The 21,578-nt window shown below is 39.6% G+C and overlaps 2 protein-coding genes across 16 annotated transcripts in view; one reads left to right on the forward strand and one right to left on the reverse strand.

Annotated features, from left to right (window-relative positions):
* Positions 1 to 16,258, forward strand: part of MFSD6 (major facilitator superfamily domain containing 6) — a 72,849-nt gene extending 56,591 nt beyond the window's left edge. The window contains exons 4-7 of the mRNA XM_007104428.4: positions 11,481 to 11,642; positions 12,564 to 12,662; positions 13,891 to 14,171; positions 16,040 to 16,258. Of these exons, the coding sequence (XP_007104490.1) occupies positions 11,481 to 11,642; positions 12,564 to 12,662; positions 13,891 to 14,171; positions 16,040 to 16,243 (746 nt within the window). The 3' untranslated portion in view covers positions 16,244 to 16,258. The remainder of the gene's footprint in view (positions 1 to 11,480; positions 11,643 to 12,563; positions 12,663 to 13,890; positions 14,172 to 16,039) is intronic.
* A 222-nt stretch (positions 16,259 to 16,480) lies between these two features.
* NEMP2 (nuclear envelope integral membrane protein 2) overlaps positions 16,481 to 21,578 on the reverse strand; it is a 33,465-nt gene continuing 28,367 nt past the window's right edge. The window contains exons 8-11 of one of the 15 annotated variants that reach the window (XR_003677183.2): positions 19,908 to 19,963; positions 19,156 to 19,339; positions 17,654 to 17,736; positions 16,481 to 16,567 (exon numbers count right to left, since the gene is read on the reverse strand). Coding sequence is in view for 3 of the 15 variants with exons in the window: in XM_028480192.2 (XP_028335993.1) it covers positions 19,240 to 19,286; positions 19,908 to 19,963 (103 nt within the window). In the remaining 12 variants the exon portion in view is untranslated. The other 14 variants (XR_003677184.2, XR_003677182.2, XM_007104434.4 and 11 more) reach the window with 14 other exon arrangements.

Here is a 21,578-nt window from a genome sequence, read left to right on the forward strand (position 1 = left end):
TATCCCACCCCTCTAGGTGGTCACAAAGCACAGAGCTGATCTCCCTGTGCTATGCGGCTGGTTCCCTCCCACTATCTATCTACCATACGTTTGGTAGTGTATATATGTCCATGCCACTCTCTCACTTCGTCACAGCTTACCCATCCCCCTCCCCGTATCCTCAAGTCCATGCTCTAGTCGGTCTGTGTTTTATTCCCGTCCTACCCCTAGTCTCTTCATGACATTTTTTTTTTCTTAGATTCCATATATATGTGTTAGCATACGGCATTTGTTTTTCTCCTTCTGACTTACTTCACTCTGTATGACAGACTCCAGAGAGAAGCTTTTTTAAAACAGTGGTTAAAGGAGACATTTATAACAAGAGAAGAATTTTATAAGAGGGAAAAAACAAATGCTGTTGCGAATCGAAAACGTCTTTTTTCCTGTTAATTTATTAAAGATATGTTAAATAGCCACCAAGAGTCACGCAGCATGCTGAGTGCTGGGAATATAGTTAAAAAACAATATATTAACTTAGGCCTCAAGGTCTCACTGTCTGTTCTGGAAGCCAGATGTATAAATACATAATTGCTACCCAGTGTGTTAGATGGAATCAGAAAAATGTGCCAGGTAACAGAGAAGGAGCTCCATGGAGGGAATGATTAGCTTTGTGAAGCAGAGAGTGGGAGGATGATATTATTAAAAGATTCCCCAAGGAAATCACAGATAAGCTGGATTTTGAAGGGTGACCAGGACCCCACCCGGTGGCCTAAAGAGAAGCAGACATTTTGGCACAGAGAAGAGCCACGTGCCAAAGCCCAGCCGTGGAGAGCGGAATGGCATCTCAGGAAACCTGAGTGGGAGGCTTTGGCTAGGGCTCGATGGGTTTGTCATCCTAAGCTGCTGACCCAGTACATATTTTTATAATATGTACTTATGTGTACCTTAGGGCAGTTATCCCTGCTTCCCGTGGCAGGCTACAGTTTATACCTCTGTGTTTCATTTTATTTCCCCCGTGCCAGTAGAAACCTAGTTACTGATCTGAAGCAAGTAAAAAGGGGGAATCTGTAAATACGGGGAGTCTCCGCATCTAACACAGGGCTCTGTGACCAGTTCCACAGAGCTCTTTGCGTCTAAAACTGGAGGAGATGGTTTCATTCCCTGGCAGAAGTGAGTGCTGAGTGTTTTGGCTGTATAACAAAAAAATCCCTTGCCTTTGTTTGACCCATGCCCACCCTATGGAAAACAGTGGATTACCTATGTGGAATAAATCCTGTTTCATAGGAACACACTTCTGACTGAACAGCTTTGTTTTTCCAGTCTGAATTCTTCCAAATTTACAAGGCTCATCCAAATGACTTTAAAGTCCCTGTGCTTAAGGCAGCTCTACTTAGGATGCAGTAAAACAAGAAATGATGACAAAACACGGAATGATTTAATTACAGGACAAGCCCACTATCATGACAGATGCCCCTTAATCCCTTGACTGGAACTGCTACCTGACGATTTCCAAAGACCCAGCCTTAGGAGGGGGAGGGTGGGGAAGCAGGACATTGGCTCTCATCACTGACGGTCATGACACTGAACAGTCAGCACTTCCACTCTTTGATTCCGGCCGCAGCGCCACACAGAGGGTCTTCTTAAAAAATAGAGGTGAGGTCTAGCTCTTCAACCTTTCACCCCGTGCCTCATTCCCAAAACACCGTGAGAACTAGTACCACCTACTGGAGCAACGGAAGGGGAGGAGACATGGGATGTGCCTTATTCCATCTCTCTGGCTACTCATCTCTTCCTCTTTGGGGTTACCTGTAACTGATGGAGGAAGATTCCTTGTTATCCTTCATTCCCTGAAGCTCTTGATCATCATCGCAGCATGTGTCTCCTCAGGCTATGTTGGTAATAATTAGCAGATGGGGATAAAGCAAATTTCCTCCTCTCTAGACCCCTAGGAAGGAGGCTATGTGGGTATCTATTTTGGGGTCAAGGTAAGACTCTTGGGGATTATGAGGATGTTTCTTGCCTATGATCTTTCTCACATTTAGTAGCCAGTATCTCTTGCAGCCTTTTAGCCATTCACTTGTCTTTTGCAGCAAACATGTTATTCAGTAGGCAATGGGTGCCACCATGTAAAGAAGCAGAAGATGTATTTCCTACTCATAAGGAGCCTGTAATTTATTTTAAAAAGAGACGGTGGGTCTAAGTGCCTAAAAGCATTGCTGGGTGCAGTGGAGGGATTAGGATAGTTTATATTTATTTATAAGATCTCATTTTAAGAACCCACATGTTTTTCTCCTTTACTTCTGTACGAGAAGCATTTAAATATATTCTTGATTGTGATCCGGAGTATACATTTCTGATAAAAATCAAAGTCAAATTTGTTATGCTCATTTTTATGCCGGTGTTGGTTGTGAATCCTTGCAAGACTTTGAGATGAATGTGATTTAAATTATTTTTGCTATTAAAATGTATTTAAGGAGAGTAAGGCCAGACCAGGGCTGCTGTAACTAAAAGAGGTCCTTTTGTGGTACTCAAATTAATGGCTCAGGCACTGAAGGGTGAAAATGAGGCCTGTGTCGCATCCTTCTCTGCAGGTTGCTTGATCAGTAGGATCCGGGTAAGATTATGATGAAAGATAGTTTTTTAATGTCACCAGTAGGAAAGCTTGAACTGACATTTATGAAGCTTTACTCTCTTATTTAGTATGCCTACTCAGCCGAGTGAGAATCATGTTTTCCTTCCTCTCATGTTCTGGAAGAACATGGAGAAATTATGAAAGCATTACAATGTAGCCCTTATCTGACAGTGGAAATTCTAGTCGTGATTCCAGGCTGTTATCATCCATATTGGAAATTTTCTGTCTGACTTAACCCTTAAAACACAAGTAGCTTGTCACATGAATATATAAGATATACAAAATGCTCTAAGTTTAGTATTTCAGTGAATAAATTGGCATACGGATGTCATTGATGTTACTGCTAAAGTTAATTTTTAATCAGAATAGTCATAAATTGTAATAGAGCAGTTTTATTCTTTATCATTCCCATGCTTTACAGTTACTAACAGTTCTTATACAATCTCTTAAAAATAGACATTATTTTGCCCCTTCAGAATTCATTTTAAATATCTTCTGCTGCAAGAATCCTTTTCCGGCAAACTGCATCTGACACTTAGCTCTTCCTTTTCTGAATTGTTCTCAGAGTTATGGACTATGTTACACAGTTTAGCACTTAATTGTTACCCAATTATTTATTTAACAAATACTAGTTTTACTTCCTGACTTAGTTTTAACCCTTAAGTGCAAAGACCACGCCTTACAGTTTTTGAATTCTCCAAAGAAGCATGCACACAGGAAGATACACTGTAAATGCTTGTTGTTTGATTTCACAGTCCCCTGCAAAATGTACTATAGTTGATATTTTCTAATTATTAAAGCTTTTGAATAATAGAGGAAGTTCTATCTCAGAAAGGACTGTTGAGTGAATGAATGCAGGAGATTCTTGCAGTGTTGCACATGGGTGGGCGTGGAAGTGCTGATTGTTGCGTGTCATATATAAAGTCTCTTTCATGCGACACAAGAAGGTTCGTGAAGCTTCTGCTAGGTTCGCTGCTCTTTGTGGGGTCCTCTACTCTTTTTGGAAGGTCCATTGCTGTTGGTGGCCCTGACTTTGGCAGAGATACTGGCTTGTTGTTCACCTGCTATTTCCTTTTCTTCATGGACACACACTGGACTCCACTTCCTAGCCTTCCTTGCAGTTAGGTATGAGCATATGACTGATTCTGCCCAGTGGAATGTAAGCAGGAATGACGTGTCATTTCTAAACCCAGCCCATAAAATTTTCCATGTGCCATCCTCTCCTCCGTCCTCCGCTGGATATTGGTGCCCAGGGTAACCATGTGAGGAAGAAGACAGAGTCTCTGCAGCCTGGGTCCCTGAATGACTATGTAAAGCAGAGCTGCTACTCTTCCTGTCCCTTGACCATTGGACTTTATATGGGCAAGAAAAGAAAACATCTAATGGGTGAAACCACTAAGATTCTGAGGTTTCTCTCTTACAACAGGAGCATTACCTTAACCAATACTGACTCCTTTTATTGCCTGCCCAGTGGAGGGTTTGTTTTTGCTTTGGTTTGGTTTTTGTTTTCTTGCGTTGTTTTTTGAAGAGTAGTCTATTTCTGGTTTTTACCAGGTTGATCTTTCAGAAACTTTTTTTAATCTCAGCATTTGAGAGGTACACTGAGCTAATTGAAATGTATGCTTTGGTCCATCAATGGAAAAGGTTTGTCACAACTGATTTAGTGTGCCACTGCTACAGGGATATGTATGTTTTGTTCAGTAAGCACAAGTCAGTGGCAGAGCGAGAAAAACAAAACAAAACAATACTAGTTCCCCGATACCGCATCAGTTCTCACCCCTCCCAGCCATTATGATGTGATTTCCCCAAGCCAAGCAGCACTGTACAAAAAGCAGCTGTCTTCTTGGGAAGAAAGGATTTTTCCTTGTTCATATGAATACATGCCATGTATTGCAATAGAGTATTCTTGTGGGCCAAGACTGAACAATCTTGAAATTCGTGTTGCAGGATCAGGTAAGAATGTTGAATATTATAAGGTAAAGAGTTATTTAGGGCATATAAAGAACTTGATATTATGTGTGATGTGAACTCTTTTAGGAGGGAGGGGAAGAAGGGAGTAAGAATGTACATTTTTTAAAAATTGATAGATTATTGGGCATGTTTGATATTATCAAGAAAACCTCTCGGGCTTCCCTGGTGGCGCAGTGGTTGGGAGTCCGCCTGCCGATGCAGGGGACACGGGTTCGTGCCCCGGTCTGGGAGGATCCGCGGCTGGGCCCGTGAGCCATGGACGCTGAGCCTGCGCATCCAGAGCCTGTGCTCCGCAATGGGAGAGGCCACAACAGTGAGAGGCCCGTGTACCAAAAAAAAAAAAAAAAAAAAAAAAAAGAAAACCTCTTAAATTAGATGATTACATTTATTATAGAATACTTTTAACAGTGGTTATGAGGATGTATAGTATAGTACTTAAGCACTGAAGTTCCGAGCTTAGACACCTTGCGTTCAAATCCTGTTCCACTACACTGTTGTCTGTGTCACTCTGAACAAGGCACTTTAATCTCTCTGTGCCTTTTTGGAAAATGAAGGAAAAAACGGTACCTATTACTAGGAAGAATAAAGGAGATAATCTTTGTAAAATACGTAGCACAGCTCCTGGTAGAGTAAGCTGCTATAATAGCATTATTAATGAGAGAAATTAAATGTTAATCATAATTATTTCTAATGGTTCTAGGTTATTCAAATGTAGTGTATTCACAAACAGTTAAGGTCTTGGCAGTAGGTGGTGTGAAAATACCTCTGAGTTTCTGTTAGCCTTGAAGGTAATCCCGAGGGACCCCAGTAAAGGTAAGAAAGGACTGAGAAGCTGTTTCCAAGACCTATGTGGTCTTCGAGCGTTATTTGTTGTCAGTTAACATATGGTGTTGAATTGCCACTCAAACATATTTGTTAAGCACCTGTTATGTGAGTTGGTGTTGAATTGCCACTCAAAATTATCAGTAGTTTTGTAACAAGTAGCCAAGGAAGAGTTAATAATATATTGCAAGGAGAGTCAATTCATGTGCCTTTGTTACTACTGTCAGTCACGGAGGTAACATCCTTTTATTCTTACTGTTTGATCCACCAACTTAGTTACCTCATACTAAAAGGTTTAAAAAGGTATAGCTGTAGGGTAAACACATTTACCAGTGACACAATACATTTGCTTATTTATTTCATCATGTAGAGAATATTCATCTACTCCTTTTTCACAGTTCTCTAATAAAAGGGAAAGAAGTAGAAACATTTTCTTTTTTCTGCTTATGATATCTTTTACCCTCTAAATTTTAAAGGAAAGTTGTTTTATACCTAAAATACAATTTTACAAATATGGAAAATGGTGGAATTTTTTTTTTTAGATTTCTAGATTGCTTTATTATAGAGGACCAGAACACAAGTGTAGTAAAAATATTGGCAAGAGTTTCAGATGATTAATATGATTACTAGGTTGCATATTCAAGTTTAAGAATAAGAACCAAAACTCCACAATTGTCATTTGTATGCAAGGTATTGTTATCAACCCAATTCCCTCTTGTGGATTTACATTTGCTAGTTCTTTTCTAGGAAGTAATATGGATTCTTCTATTTACATGATATTTTGAAATAAAGGTATTTCAGAGAAACCAATTTTAATTCTACATCTACCCTGGAAAATGTTGGAACATACAAGCCAAATGGCTTTCATTCTTCTGCTTTTAGTACCAGAGAAAAAAATTTTTTACTGAATGCTTTACTATTTTTCCCTTTAGTTAATGCCCTGAGTTGCTTTAAAGAATGTAGTTTCCAATGATCTAATCAGTCCCCAAAAAGCAACGAGGAAACTCTGGAATTCTAACTACAGAGAATCTTTTATAACTGCCACTTAATACCAGCCAACAAATTTTAACAATAATTTAAAAGTATCCTAATTTAAGTCATCCTGCTGGAAAATGCTTTAATTATCTTAGAAGACTCAAAGGTTTAGAAAACCCTTAGAATTAAAAACAAAAACCCTATTATTGGAAGATTTTGTGTGTGTCCAAGCCTTCACATTTAAGAGAATAACTGCTAGAATTATATTTGATCTAGAATTATAGCAAAAATATATTTGTTACTGTTTTCGTCACATAAATACATAGACCCATCTTTGTCTACTTGTAAATCCTGTAATCGATTGCTCAAACATAGACATAACAATAGACTTGGCATCACCATTAAAGTTAATTGACAACCATTTGATGTGGTTTCAGGTCTTTGATGATTCATCTTTAATAATTTCCAAAATCTATGCTGGATGTTACTACTGAATCTAATTTATGTTGAATAAATTTCATTTTATTTCTCATAATATTTTTGAGTTTTTTCCTTAGTGTTAATGAAAAACTATGCATATCTGAAAAGAAATGGAGTTAGCAGCATCTTTAATAATCTATTCTTTAAAATATATAATATTTTAATTGTGTATTACTGTGTCAACATTTACAGTTAAGACTCTATCCAGGCATTATTCAATTCTGAGAAGGCAGGTATTATCTAAGGTACTGCAGTTGTTTAGTCAGATAAAGCAAATACTTCATTTTAAATTCTGTGGAAATTAATTAAGTGTGCATACTGCCTCTTCCATCTTTCTAGTTAAAAAACAGCCTACTTGAAATTATTACTGAAACATATAAGAAAAATTTTGATATTTCTCAGTTTACTATAGGGCATATAATCTAATGTACCCAGTGAAAATAGTGTTTATTCTATTATGGATCTACTTAAGTAAAATCATCCGGGTAATTTGATTATATGTCCGACATTGTGAATTTTACCTTGTTAGGTGCTGGATATTTTTGTATTCCTACAAATATTCTTGAGCTTTGTTCTGGGACACAACTAGATTACTTGGAACTAGTGTGATCCTTTTGAGTCTTGCTTTTAAACATTACTTAGATGGTACCAGAGCAGTGTTTAAACTAGGGCTAACTCTTTCATAATACTAACACAAGAAGACCCTTTTGAGTACTCTACCAATCCCAGGAATCATGAGTTTTTCCAGTTTGGCTGGTGGAAACAGGTATTATTCCCAGCCCTGTATGGGTTCTCAGGAATGCTTTCTGTAATGCTTTTGGGTGGTTCTTTCTCTGGCTTTGGATAGTTTCTGTACACGCTCTTGCTAATCAGTACTCTGCTGAATACTTGAAGGAAACCATCTGCAGATCTCTGGAGTTTCTGTGAAACTCTCTCCTCTCCGGTACTCTGACCGGGAGCTCCAGCTGCCTTGGTCTCCCCAGACTGTCAGCTCCATCTCAACTCACTGGTTCCCCCTCTGTGCCCTGCAGCTTTCAAACTCTGACCAGGCAGTAAGCTGGAGCTCCTCATTGTTTCCCATCTCTCTGAGATCACTGTCCTTGTTGGTGATGTCCAGTGTCTTGGGAACTATTGTTTCATATATTTTGTCCAGTTGTTTGTTGTTTCAGGAAGGAAGTAAATCCAATCCCTGTTATTCCATTTTGGCCAGAAGCAGACTAATGTCAGATTAAATCTTAAATGAATATTAATCTTTGCTTTATTTTCCAAAACATAGGTTAAGAGTTTCTGATGATATTATCTCCAAGTGAGATTATTTTTCAGGAAGCAAGTCCAAGACTTAATCTAGGCAGAACCAGATGATCTCTTAATCCTTCCAAGCTATCTATAAAACCTGTTGTGACAATATCTTCCTATTACATTTATTTTTCTTATTAGTTTTTTGGCTGCATTGGGTCTGAGTTGTGGCATACGGGATCTTTGTTGAGGCATGTGGGATCTTTTTCGTTATGGCATGCAGTCTGCTCGGGTTTCTCTCTAGTTGTGGCGTGCAGGTTTTCTCTCTCTAGTTGTGGCACGCGGGCTCCAGGGCACGTGGGCTCTGTAGTTTGTGGCACGTGGGCTCTGTCATTGGGGCGTGCGAGTTCAATAGTTGTGGCGCGTGGGCTTAGTTGCCCCGCGGCGTGTGGGATCTTAGTTCCCCGACCAGGGATCGAACCCACGTCCCCTGCATTGGAAGGTGGATTCTTTACCACTGGACCACCAAGGAAGTCCCTCTTCCTATTACACTTAAAGCAGTGTTCTAATAAAGATTTAAATTCATACAATGCACAGTTGCTGTACATTAATGATCAAATTTTCTTTCACCTTTTATCTTTACCCTCCCCTCCCTGCCAACAAATGGTGAAGATATAATGAAACTGGTAATGAGGCATTGTAAATAGTCTCTACACTCTTGGAAAACAAATTGGAGCTGTATATTAAAAGGCAAAAAAAATATTCTTTGCATCATTAACCCCACTTGTAGAATTATAGCCAATGTAAATAAGATATGTAAAAAGCTGTATCTCCAAAAATGTTAATCATAGTGCTAATTATAATGGAAAAAATTGGAAATAATCTTTTAGAAGTGAAGTAGGTAATTTATAATACTGTGTTAGTTTCAGATTACAGCAAAGTGATTCAGTTATATTTTTTTCAGATTATATTCCATTATAAGTTGTTATAAGATACTGAATATAATTTCCTATGCTATAAGTAAATCCTTGTTGCTTATCTACTTATGTATAGTAGTTAGTATCTGTTAATCCCATACTCCTAATTTGTCACCCCTCCTGCCCTCTCTCTCGCTTTTGGTAACCATGTTTGTTTTCTATGTGAGTCTGTTTCTGGTTTGTATATAGATTCATTTGTATTATTTTTTAGATTCCACATATAAGTGATACCGTATAGTATTTGTCTTTCTCTGATTTACTTCACTAAGTATAATATTTCTAGGTCCATACACGTTGCTGCAAATGGTAATATTTCATTCTTTTTTAATGGCTGAGTAGTATTCCACTGTGTGTATATGTGTGTGTGTGTGTGTGTGTGTGTGTGTGTGTGTGTGTGTGTGTGTGTATACACCACATCTTCTTAAGCCAGTCTTCTGTTGATGGGCACTTGGGTTGCTTTCGTGTCTTGGCTATTGTAAATAGTGCTGCTATGAACACTGGGATGCACGTACCTTTTCAAATTAGAATTTTTTCCGGATATATACCCAGGAGTGGGATTGGTACCTCTATTTTTATCTTTTAAAGGAAAGCCATACTGTTTTCTGTAGTGTTTGCACCAATTTACATTCCCACCAACAGTGCAGGAGGGTTCCCTTTACTCCACACCCTCTCCAGACTTTTTAACGATGGCCATTCTGACCCGTGTGAGGTGATACTTCATTGTGGTTTTGATTTGCATTTCTCTGATAATTAGCAGTGATGAGCATCTTTTCATGTGCATGTTGGCCATCTGTATGTCTTCTTTGGAGAAATTTCTATTTAGGTCTTCTACCCGTATTTTGATTGGCTTGTTTTTATGATATTGAGTTGTATGAGCTGTTTATATATTTTGGATATTAACTCCTTGTTGGCTGCATCATTTACAGATATTTTCTCCCATTTCTTAGATTGTCTTTTCATTTTGTTGATGGTTTCCTTTGCTGTGCAAAACCTTTTAAGTTTGATCAAGTCCCATTTGTTTATTTTTGCTTTTTATTTCTTTTGCCTTGGGAGACTGATCTAAGAAAATATTGCTACGATTTATGTCTGAGAATGTTTTGCCTATATTCTCTTATAGGAACTTTATGATGTCATGTCTTACATTTAGGTCTTTAAACCCTTTTGAGTTTATTTTTTGTATATGGCATGAGGGAGTGTTCTAGTTTTCTTGATTTACACGTAGCTGTCCAGCTTTCCCAACACCACTTGTTGAAGAGACTGTCTTCTCTCCACTGTATATTCTTGCCTCCTTTGTTGTAGATTAATTGACTGTACATGCATGGGTTTATTTCTGGGGTCTATTCTGTTCCACTGATCTATATATCTGTTCTTAATGTCAGAATAGGTACCCAGTAAGAGGTCAATATCCAAAATATATAAGGAACTCTGACAACTCAACAGCAAAAAACCCAAACAACCCCATTTGAAAATGGACAAAAGACTTTTTCTAAAGATTTACAAATGGCCAAAAAACACATTAAAAGATGATCAATATCACTAGGCATTAGGGAATGCAAATCAAAAGCACAATGAGATACCACTTCATACCCATTAAGATTGCTATTATAAAAAAACACAGAAAATAACATCTGGTGAGATGTGGAAAAATTGGAACTCTTGTGCATTTCTAGTAGTAATGTAAAATGGTGCGGCTACTGTGGAAAACAGTCCCTCAAAGTATTAAATATATTATTACCATATGACCTAGTAATTCCACTTTTAGGTATATACTCAAAAGAACTGACAGCAGGGACTCAGATACTTGCATATCAGTGTTCACAGCAGCAGCATTCACAATAGCCAAAAGGTGGAAACAGCCCAAATGTCCATTAACAGATGAATGGAAAAACAGAGTTACAAGGCTACATATCCTTTAGCCTTAAAAAGGAAATTCTGGCACATGCTACAACATGGATGAACTCTGAAGACACTGTGCTAAGTGAAATAAGCCAGACACCAAAGGACAAACACTGTATGATTCCACTTCTATGAGGTACCCAGAGCAGTCATATTCATAGAGACAGAAGGTAAACGGTGTTTCTCAGGGCCTGGAGATAGTATTGTTTAACGGGTGCTGAATTTCAGTTTGGGATGATAAAAAAATTCTGGAGATGGATGGTAGTGATGGTTGCACAACACTGTGAATGTACTTAAAGCCACTGAACCATACACTTAAAAATGTTTAAACGATAAATTCTGTTACGTATATTTTACCACAAAATATCTTTATTAGGTATGTATATATGTGTGTGTGTGTGTGTGTGTGTGTGTATATATATATATATAGTTAAGTAAATAACTCATGCTCCAAAAAAGAGTAATGTAAGGAGTGCTGATCAGTCACCCTGCCCGCTTCTCTTCCTCTCCAGGAGTGACACACGCGGCCATCTGGGCAGCCTGCATTTCTTATCTCAGCGCCGCGGTTCCCCCAGAGCTGAGGACGTCTGCTCAGGGCATCCTGCAGGGCCTTCATCTGGGTTTGGGGAGAGGTTGTGGAGCCATGATCGGAGGCGTGTTAGTCAATTATTTTGGTAAGAATGTTTTTCTCTTTTTGCCTTTCTTCTTTGATGAAAACTTACACATTTTTTTAGCAACCCCTCAATAAACACTCAAATTATTACTGAAGATTGCCAGAAGCTAAACTCCACTGTTCATATATTCTCTTTCTAGCTTTCATGGCAGTCAAAATTGCAGAGCAGTATGCTTCAGTAGTTAAGATGATTAGAGCCAGCTTGTAACCGTGCACGCTTCTCTGACAGCTTAATGCGATGCCACACAGATACCTCAAAGGAGCCAAATAAATGAAGTCACATGTGCTTGTGGTTTGAAGTAAAGTACCCTAAACCTGCGGATAATAATGCTAGAGGAAAGAGAGTTCATCATTGTTGTTCCATCAGGAGATTTTGAACCAAAACAATCTAACTATATGCTGGCTTTGGTAATGTCACTGCATCTGTGATAACACAGTCTGTCTGCCCTGTCAGATCTCCCTTATTGGAAATACAAGGGCGGGGCTGAGGTGGAGATGGCATTATTCTGCTCCAGGAATCTTGACTATTCAGGTCCCTAGAAGGTGGGCTCAGAGATGTCTGAATTTATAGCACTACTTGAGCTCGGCTGTTCTAATTACAGATTAATAAGGTTGTTTTATAGTTAGGGAAATGGTCTTTATGAAGAGAGCACCACTGAATTTTAAAAAGGCACTTGGAGACAGTCCTTTATTTTATAAATGCAGTTTTAAAATTTGATCAATGACAGATATCCAACAACAGCACTTGGATCTCTTGACCCCCACCCAGACCTGTGCTTTTCCTACTGTGTGACGCTAATGGCCATTTGCCATTCTTTTGCTCTGCTGCCTTTGCCCTGAACTTTAGAACACTGACAGTTTTGGATGAGGGCTACCTGTCTTCCCGGGAATTACTCTACAGAGTGCTGTTTTGTTTCCACAGGGGCTGCTGCAACCTTCCGAGGAATTGGCATGGCCTGCCTTCTGATCCTCCTGCTCTTTGCCCTGATCCAGTGGCTGGCGGTGCCAGATGAGGAAGAAGGTTAGCATGTTCATTGTTCCTTAACGGTTCTAAAGGCTGAAGCCATGGGGAATTCTACACATACCCCTCAGAAACCCAGAGGTGGAAACAGAGTGTACCACAGACCTGCATGGCTGGATTTTCTCAGGGGTGTTATCAGTGAACTCATGTGCACCAATTGCTGGAGAGAAGCCACTTGCTATGTTGAAAAGAATACTGGTTGTTTTAAGCAGCTTGCTTTTGTTTTGTTTTATGGTACAAGGTACTGGGGAAAGTATTGGTTTTAAATTTCTCTGGTATTCTAAAGAGATTTAAAATTTAAATCAAATACATATAGGATTATACAGTAATTTTACTATTAGGGATAGGAAGTGGTATTAATCTCTGTGCTTTTACCTTCATTTGATAAAAATGTCTAAACCTTAAATTTGAAGTTTTCCCTTAATTAGGCATGGCCTTCTTAAAAGTATTATCCAGAAAGAAGGTTATATCCAATATAATGTGTTGATGAGAACAAGCTTTCAACTTTTTGGGGGAATCAACTTTTTTTTTTTGCAATGAAGAAGGCCAACCATTAAAACAAATATTCTTTCTCAGCTCTTGGGTCCTGGAACAGGGCTCATCTTCTATGGTGTCCTGTCCTTTGAGGAGCATTTGCCTCAAGTACCCGAAGTGCTTCCGTTAAGAGAAAAACTCTTGTTACAGAAACCCCAGAGACAGATTTTAATTCCAGCAAGTTACTCAGAAAGAAAGACCAGTACTGACTTTTCTTATTCTTGTTCTTTTATAATCCTAACTAGGTCATATCTCTTATGCAGCTTAGTCCATGCCTTCAGTAAAAGGCCAATAAAAGCAGCTACTGTGTGATTTTTTCCTATTTTGATGCTTATCTTTAAAATCTCAATCCCGTAAGTGGGCCTAAGGCAACAATCACTATAACCTGTGCCCCACAGATGTTATATACGTTAACTGAACCAATACATTTCATAAATAAATATGTTAATGTCTATTAAGTCCTGTAAGGAGACTCTGGAAGGTAAACATCACATTCATTTGCTCAGTACTTGCGCCAAGTAGAGAAGCCGCCCTTGGTACATGGCAACTTATCAACATTCCCAAGCACACCAGAATGGGCTTATCGAGGTTGTCCATTTGTTCAGTTTTTATTATTTATTTATACATACATACATACCTCTGTTTAAATATGTAAAAACTCTGAGAAATGATTTAAACATGGCTTTCTCTCCAGACAAGACGATGCTGGCAGAAAGGATTCCTGTTCCTTCTAGTCCTGTTCCCATAGCAACCATCGACTTGGTCCAGCAACAGACAGAAGATGTTCTGCCACGTGTTGAGCCCAGACTTCCACCCAAGAAAACCAAGCACCAGGAAGAACAGGAGGATGTGAACAAGCCAGCCTGGGGGGTCAGCTCCTCTCCCTGGGTGACCTTTGTTTACGCGCTCTACCAAATTAAAGAGATGATGCAGCTAACAAGAGACAACCGTGCTTCTGAGATACAGCCTTTACAGGTAAAAAGTTCCTCTGCTGCCCTGCCTTAAGCAGGCTCAGTTGTTTCAGTTATTCAGTTATTCATTCAACAAGATTTATGGGAGGTCTGGTGGGGAAAATAGACATGCAGACAAATAATTTCAGTGCTTTGTGACAAGTGTATTATAGAGGTGTATACAAGGTTCCATAGAGGGAAAATTCTGCCTTATGGGGTTCAGGAAGGCCTCACAGAGAAGACAGTACCTCTTGAAAGAAAGAAAATAAATCCATTCTGATTTTATATATTTCTTTGAAATGTCTGTTTTGGTGGACATTAGTTACAGTATGGATATATGGTTCTTGCCTTGGTGAATTATATATATTAACCTCTGTAATTTAAAAATTCTAATGGGGACATTCTATATAATAGTACCTCAATAAATATCTGATCAATTAAGTAATACTCTGAGCCACTAAATGGGTCTGACAGGACACCTAACTCAGTGGAAATGTGGTTTTGCTAGCGGGCTCACCTGAAAGATAAAAAGTGTGGTTTTTCTTGTCCCTAGAGGTGTGGTCTCTCCTGAGTAGTGTCGAATCGCATGGATAAAAACACTGTAGGTAATTGTAACTGAAGCTATATAATACTTTTGGAAAATGTTTAAGCGTGACTTCTATGAACAGTTTTTGGCCTAAGTAATGAGTCTACTTCCCTGTGTTTTTATTAATCACTCCCTTTCACTTGCTGAATCATGTCAGCTCTATATCTAGAGTAGCTTCAGAGGACACAGGAGGAAAAAAAAATAAAGGGGAAAGAAGACTTTAAGAGTAATTTGAGTAATTTCCTTAATTTGAACTACCTTAACTAAATTTATCACAATTTTTTAAACTGACATGCAATATTTCTCTAATTTAAACCAAATCTGATTCTTTGCTGATAACCACAATGCATTCTAGACCATGTATGATCCTATTGGTTTATCAAGATAATAAACTCACACAAATCCTCTGCTCACAAGTCAAGGAAGATATCAGGGTGGGAGGAGCATATAAAGGATGTGAAGCAAGGAGGTGATGCAGGAGGAAAGATGACTTCTGCCTGAATGGCAGTGTTTGTTTTCATTACTTTGGATACTCACCCTTGTTTTCACAGAAGCCTATTAGGCTTAAGTATCATTAACGTTTTTTCTGATATATTAAGATTAATAAAAACTGGCTGGTATGGCTTAGCTACTCTTATGAAGAAGTCATTATACTAATATTTTTTTATTTTACAGTTTAGAATTACAGAAATAAAATTTTTTTTTTTTTTTCCATTTTTGGTGCTCAGCTCTTTGAAGTGATGGGTACTAATTCAGAGGAAAATCCATTAAAAAAGAAATGTTTCCTGATTTTTACAAATCAACTTTCAGTGTATACTTTAAAATCCCAAGTATACATCAGGACTCAATTTCAGGACCTTCTTTTCCTGGCCCTGTCTCCGAGGCTGAGGATGCCTTCCTCACTTCCTGTTGGACAAGGTGCTTTCCAGCCTTGAATTCTCTTAGCAAGTGGCCTGAGTTCCCGTTCCGTGCCGCTTGCCCAGTGACTTGCCACAGTGGCTGGTGGGGGCCCAGTAAATATGTGCTGATGTAAATTGTTCTCCTAGGAGTAACAGGCATGTTGGTAGTAATGTTCCTTTATCCACAAGATACGTCTGCTTATAGTGTCTGTGTTTTTCATGCGGCTTGGACAGTTGCACGTAGGAAAGGAGATGAAAGGTAAGACATTCTATCCTTATTCCTCTGTTACTTGTTTCCTGAAGTGGTTACTTCAGGATGATCTCCCCATGTTTCCTATATCTTACTTGAAAGCATATAAAAAGTTTGCTGGCATTGATCATGGGGCACCTCCTATTTTTTCCTTCCAGGGGACCAGTGAGGATCGGGAAACTTCTCCAACTGGTGGAGCCCGGCCTGGACCATGTGAGGCTCCCTCTGACCCATCGAGAAGCCAGCCGTCCCCTCAAGCAGCAGCATCTCAGACGCAGAGCAGCCCCACTCACCCCAGTGTAGACCCGCGCAGGGAGGAGACTGAGGGCCAGCAGGCTCAGCCTGCCTCTGGGGGACACTGAGGGGTCCTGCTCATCTCACACCCTGCATGGAACTGGGCTCCTCCGCCAGCACAGAAGGGAGCACCTTGAGGAGCACAGCACCACATACGCTGCTGAATACCTGAACTCATCAACGCAGAAATACACACACATACACACACGCTCACTCACACATATAGAAGCTACAGTACATACTGGCAGAAATAGGTCAACTTCCGTAGTCCCACTGGAGTCACAGAAGGAAAATGGATTTCAGTGAGGACTTTCAGTTCTTGGATTGGTAGGTTAAGGACTACAGGACTTCTCTGCCAGGGCAGTAAGAAAGAGTCGAAACCAGCAGTTACACTAAATGAGTGGAGGGAAAGAAAGTGTTTCAAGGTGAATGCTGATATAAGTTCCCTCTTCTGATTATTTATTTATCCTAATTATTTGGTTCTTAATGCAAACTGGCAAGAAACAGAATACATCTATAATTTTGTTTCTCTTAAGGAGAACAATTAAAAAAATTTTAAGACGTATTTTAAAAGTAACCAGGTAAAAGTTAGTGGCATCTATGCTTTTGTTTGTTTAAAAAAAAAAAAAAAAAAAAAAAAAGGAAAAAGTTTCATTAGAAACTTGGCATATCTCTAGCAAATATATTTTTATATGGGTATGGTGTATAATGAAAATAGTCAATTCTTTGAGTGGCAAAAGCTGTTACTGACTACTGCAAGCTAAGCTGAGCTTTAAAATGCCTTTTGTTTTAAATGGGCTTTAAGACCAGAGGAGGGAATATTTGAAATAAACCAACCAACTTAGTATCCTGTGGCTTGATAGACAAGGGTTTACTAAATATATTGATACTGTAAATAGCCTCTATCACTATTTACAACTTTATAGTGATTTGGGCTCTAATTAGCTGATGGACTAAAACAAACACACAAAATCACTGAATTCCTAAGGGTTTCTTTAATTAAGCAGTACTACTTACAAATAACAGTGTAAGATTTAAGTGCCTGGGGAAGGGATACAATTTTAAAAAATTACATACTGGTTCAGTTTTTTTGTTTTGTTTTTGGTGAGGGAAAAAGGTGGTGAATAGGAAACCAGGAATGGAAAAGACAGAAATAAGAAGTAAGTACACTTTCCAATGACTAAAGAAACAAATCTCAGTACATTCTTTCCCATGAAGACACAGTCAGACACTGGACAGTTCAGATACGGGCATGCTACTGTAAATATTACAGCTACAGTCAGGACAATGGCCGGGTGACTCATACATAAAGCTTGCTGCTAAAAATGAAAGCTGAGGTTATAGGAAGCCTTGGGGGAGGGCTGTGGACAAGGGAACATTGCTTTAGCTGGAGGAGGGTCAATTATCTAGTGTGTATAATACTGTGGATGAGTACAGGAGAGAGGAAAGAAAAGAAGAGTTAAAAATGAGCAACTCACCTTACTCTCTGACTCTGATTAGGCAAGACCAATTATAAAGTGAGGGCTTCTCCACGATACCATACTTCTGCCCACAACTGCATCTGGAAGAAGAAAGTCTACACTTGGATATCTAGCTTCACCACAGAACACAGCTTAAAAACAAAATAACAGGAAGAAATAGAATTAAGCAAATAGTTATTTTTGCACTTGAACTGAAATGTACTGTACTGTAAATTATCATGATTCATTTTAAGTGACCTTTAAAAATCAGATGTATTTATTATGCTTATGTAATTGTAGAAATAAAGAAATGGGTGACAGGCCGAACCTCACCTATGAATGTACAGTATGTGGATTTGTGAAACTGACTGTAGGAAGTCAAAAAACTTCTACTGTGTCTTGTGTTTACAGTTCTGATTTATTCCTCTGAAAAGCCTGCTGTTTTGGAAATGCACAGTTGACATGTTGAAATAAAAATAAATACCATTTTTAAGTATTTCTTAAATGATAATGATGTGACCAAATAAAAGTCCTTCACTCTGTAATGAATGAGATCAAACTCTACAGGTCTTTGTTATGAGACATTTACTGTGAGAGGTGATTAAACAGTGCAGTAATTTCCAGCCTTTTAGAGCAGACACCTTCATGGGTTTGTGACTTCCTCCTGTCCTCAAAGTGCCATTAAAAAAAAAAATTAAAGTGAATTCAAATTAAATTTTGATTTGAGAATTTTCTAATCCCTTTTGAGATGCCCTGGAAATACGCAGGGAGGTCACAAAGCCCAGGTTGGTAATCACGACCTTAATGACTTGTTGCATATGCTTTTCCCCATAACTGTAGAAAAAGTGAATTATGCAAAGCGCTGAGCTCATGTGGATCCAAAGAGGTTAGTTACTAATTATTAAACTATTACTCAAGGCCTTAAGTAGAATAATAGATGACAATAACACATATACCTCCACCAGCCAATAAACCTCACGAAAAGCCTAAGGAAGTCATAGGAAGAATATCGCTGCCTTACTGGCTTATTAATCTTGTCACGGGCCACACGAAGCAGACAGTTGGCTAAGTGCTCCCCTCTGATTTGCCGTTCCTCCAAGACTGCTGGGCGTGGAGGCTACTGATGGTGCTGAGACCATTATTTAAGTGGTATTCCTTGCAGCCAATCTGGAGTTAAGCAATGATTCCAGGAAACAGGGAGCCACACCCACTGTTACTGGGTGCTTGGTGCGTGCTGATGACATTATCGTTTTGTCCTAACAACAACGCACTGTAATACATATCACCATCCCCTCTTTAAATATGAGAATTTTGGAGCTGAACTCGGCTTCCGTTATGGGAACAAGGTCACAGTGCCAAGATTCAAACTCAGACCCGCCTGATGCCCAAGTGCAGGTCCACCCAGGACCTTCTCCAACCCCAGGAGGCGGGGAGGCCACCCTCTGCTTCTGTTGTGGTAGAACAAGCCTGAAAGCAGCCCCGGCCATTCTGAACCCTTACCTCGTGTGCCTGATACTCACCCTGTGTGGCTGCAGTTCCATTTAGGATTGCTAGCTATTCCCAGATACACAGAAATCCAGCGCCTTCAAACTCCTGCTGCTCTGTTAGTCGTGAGTGCCACTCTGGAGATAACTCGGAAGGTCTGGCAACCCTGCACAGAAAACTTGGAGGTTGCAGGGACTCTGAAGCCCAGTGCCACGGGAGCTGGAAAGGGCCAGCAGACACACCCACCGCTCAGTATCCTGAGGCAACAGCTTCGTAGAGAAGCACTGTCAGGTGTGGTAGCCATTAGCCACAGGTGGCTATTAAGTGCTTACAATATGGCTAGTGCATCTGAGGAATTAATTTCTCATGTTATTTATTTTATTTTTTTAACTAATTAATTAATTTTTGGCTGCGCTGGGTCTTCGTTGCTGTGCGCCAGCTTTCTCTAGTTGTGGTGAGTGGGGACTACTCTTTGTTGCGGTGCACGGGCTTCTTGTTGCGGTGGCTTCTCTTCTTGCAGAGCATGGGCTTTAGGCATGCGGACTCAGTAGTTGTGGCTCGCGGGCTCTAGAGCACAGGTTCAGTAGTTCTGGTGCACGGGCTTAGTTGCTCTGCAGCATGTGGGATCTTCCCGGACAAGGGCTCGAACCCGTGTCCCCTGCATTGGCAGGTGGATTCTTAACCACTGCACCAACACGGAAGTCCCTCTCAGTTATTTAAATTTAAACAGCCATCTGTGGCTTGTGGCTACCAGACTAGACAGTGCAGGAACAGAGGAAGAAATTACCTTTGGGAGATCTCTGGGTCTTAAGTTTTCTCATCTTCATCGTGAAAGGCTGGACCCTAAAATTAACGTTATTCTGTGAAGATGAGGGCATGTTGTGACAGATCTGACTGTAGGCAAATAAAAGATGATTTTCCCTTCAGAAATTTTTCTCTCTTTGGGTGCAGTGGGACAAGACAAAGCTACTTCTGAAGCCCCAAACCACTCCTGTGTCATCTCAGCAAAGCTTTAAGAATTCCTGGCTCAAAAATTCCAAACCATCAGGCAGATGGGAGAGAGGTCCGTGCCTGGATGGGAACAGAATAAAGGGGTGAGAGAAAGGGGGAGTGGGTTCTTAAATCACTAAGTAATTTACCTTATGAGAGGACAAACTGTGGTTTAAGATAAGAGAGTAACTGGAAACTTGGTGATGTCTAGAATGGGGAAGAAATGAGCCAGTCCAGGTGGGCACCTTACTCTCACTCAACTCCCATCTGCTTCGGGCGGCTAATACAGGACCACTTGCCCCACTGTGGCTCCAGGGAGGTCCCAGTTTTTAGATGGCAACCCAAGGACCTTACAGTGCTGGGGTTAGGATTGCCGGCTCTGGAGCCCCACTGTCTGGATTTGAGTCTTAGTTCTGCCAGTGAGAACTCACATTAAGTAACCTCTCTGGGTCTCACGGCCCTCCTCTGTAAAATTAAGATGATTACAGTATCTACCTTACAGGTTCTTTGGATGGTTAAATGACATACCCGACACACAGTACACACTCCATAAATGTTGCCATTATTTTTGTGTGACAAATAGCCCATGGCAAGGGGAGTGCTGTCTTATTTCCCCATCCAGGCCCTAGCTCTTAGTACTTTGTTAACATTAATCTATAACCATATTGCATGCTCCCAAACTACAGTGCTATGTTAAACGTTTACCTATACCTAGTAAGCTGTCTAGTAAGACATTCAGTTCCAACATGCATTGTAAACATTAAGTGGTTGGAGATATGAATTAGTTAAGGGTCAAAATTAATCAAAACATAAGTTGAAGAGAATGGGGAAAAATGACAAGTAATGTTATATGGCAACAAATTGGACAATGCAGAAGAAATGGACAAATTTCCAGAAATATTCAGCCTGCCAAGACTGAGTCAAGAAGAAACAAACAATTTGAACAGACCAATCACTAGAAGTGAAATAGAATCTGTAATGATAAAAACTCCCTGCAAATAAAAGTCCAGGACCAGACGGCTTCACTGGGGAATTCTACCAAGCATATAAAGAAGAACTTATACCTATCCTTCTCAAACTATTCCAAAAAATTGAAGAGAAAGGAACACTCCCAAATTCATTCTACAAGGCCACCATTACCCTGACACCAAAACCAGACAAAGACACTACAAAAAAAGAAAATCAGAAGCCAATATCTTTGATGAATACAGATGCAAAAATCCTCAGCAGAATATTAGCAAACCTCAGTGGAACAGGATAGAAAGCCCAGAGATAAACCCATGCACATATGGTCACCTTATCTTTGATAAAGGAGGCAAGAATATACAGTGGAGAAAAGACAGCCTCTTCAATAAGTGGTGCTGGGAAAACTGGACAGCTACATGTAAAAGTATGAAATTAAAACACTCCCTAACACCACACACAAGAATAAACTCAAAATGGATTAGAGACCTAAATGTAAGACCGG

This window comes from Physeter macrocephalus, chromosome 2, assembly GCF_002837175.3.
Source record: "Physeter macrocephalus isolate SW-GA chromosome 2, ASM283717v5, whole genome shotgun sequence".
Lineage (NCBI taxonomy): Eukaryota > Metazoa > Chordata > Mammalia > Artiodactyla > Physeteridae > Physeter > Physeter macrocephalus.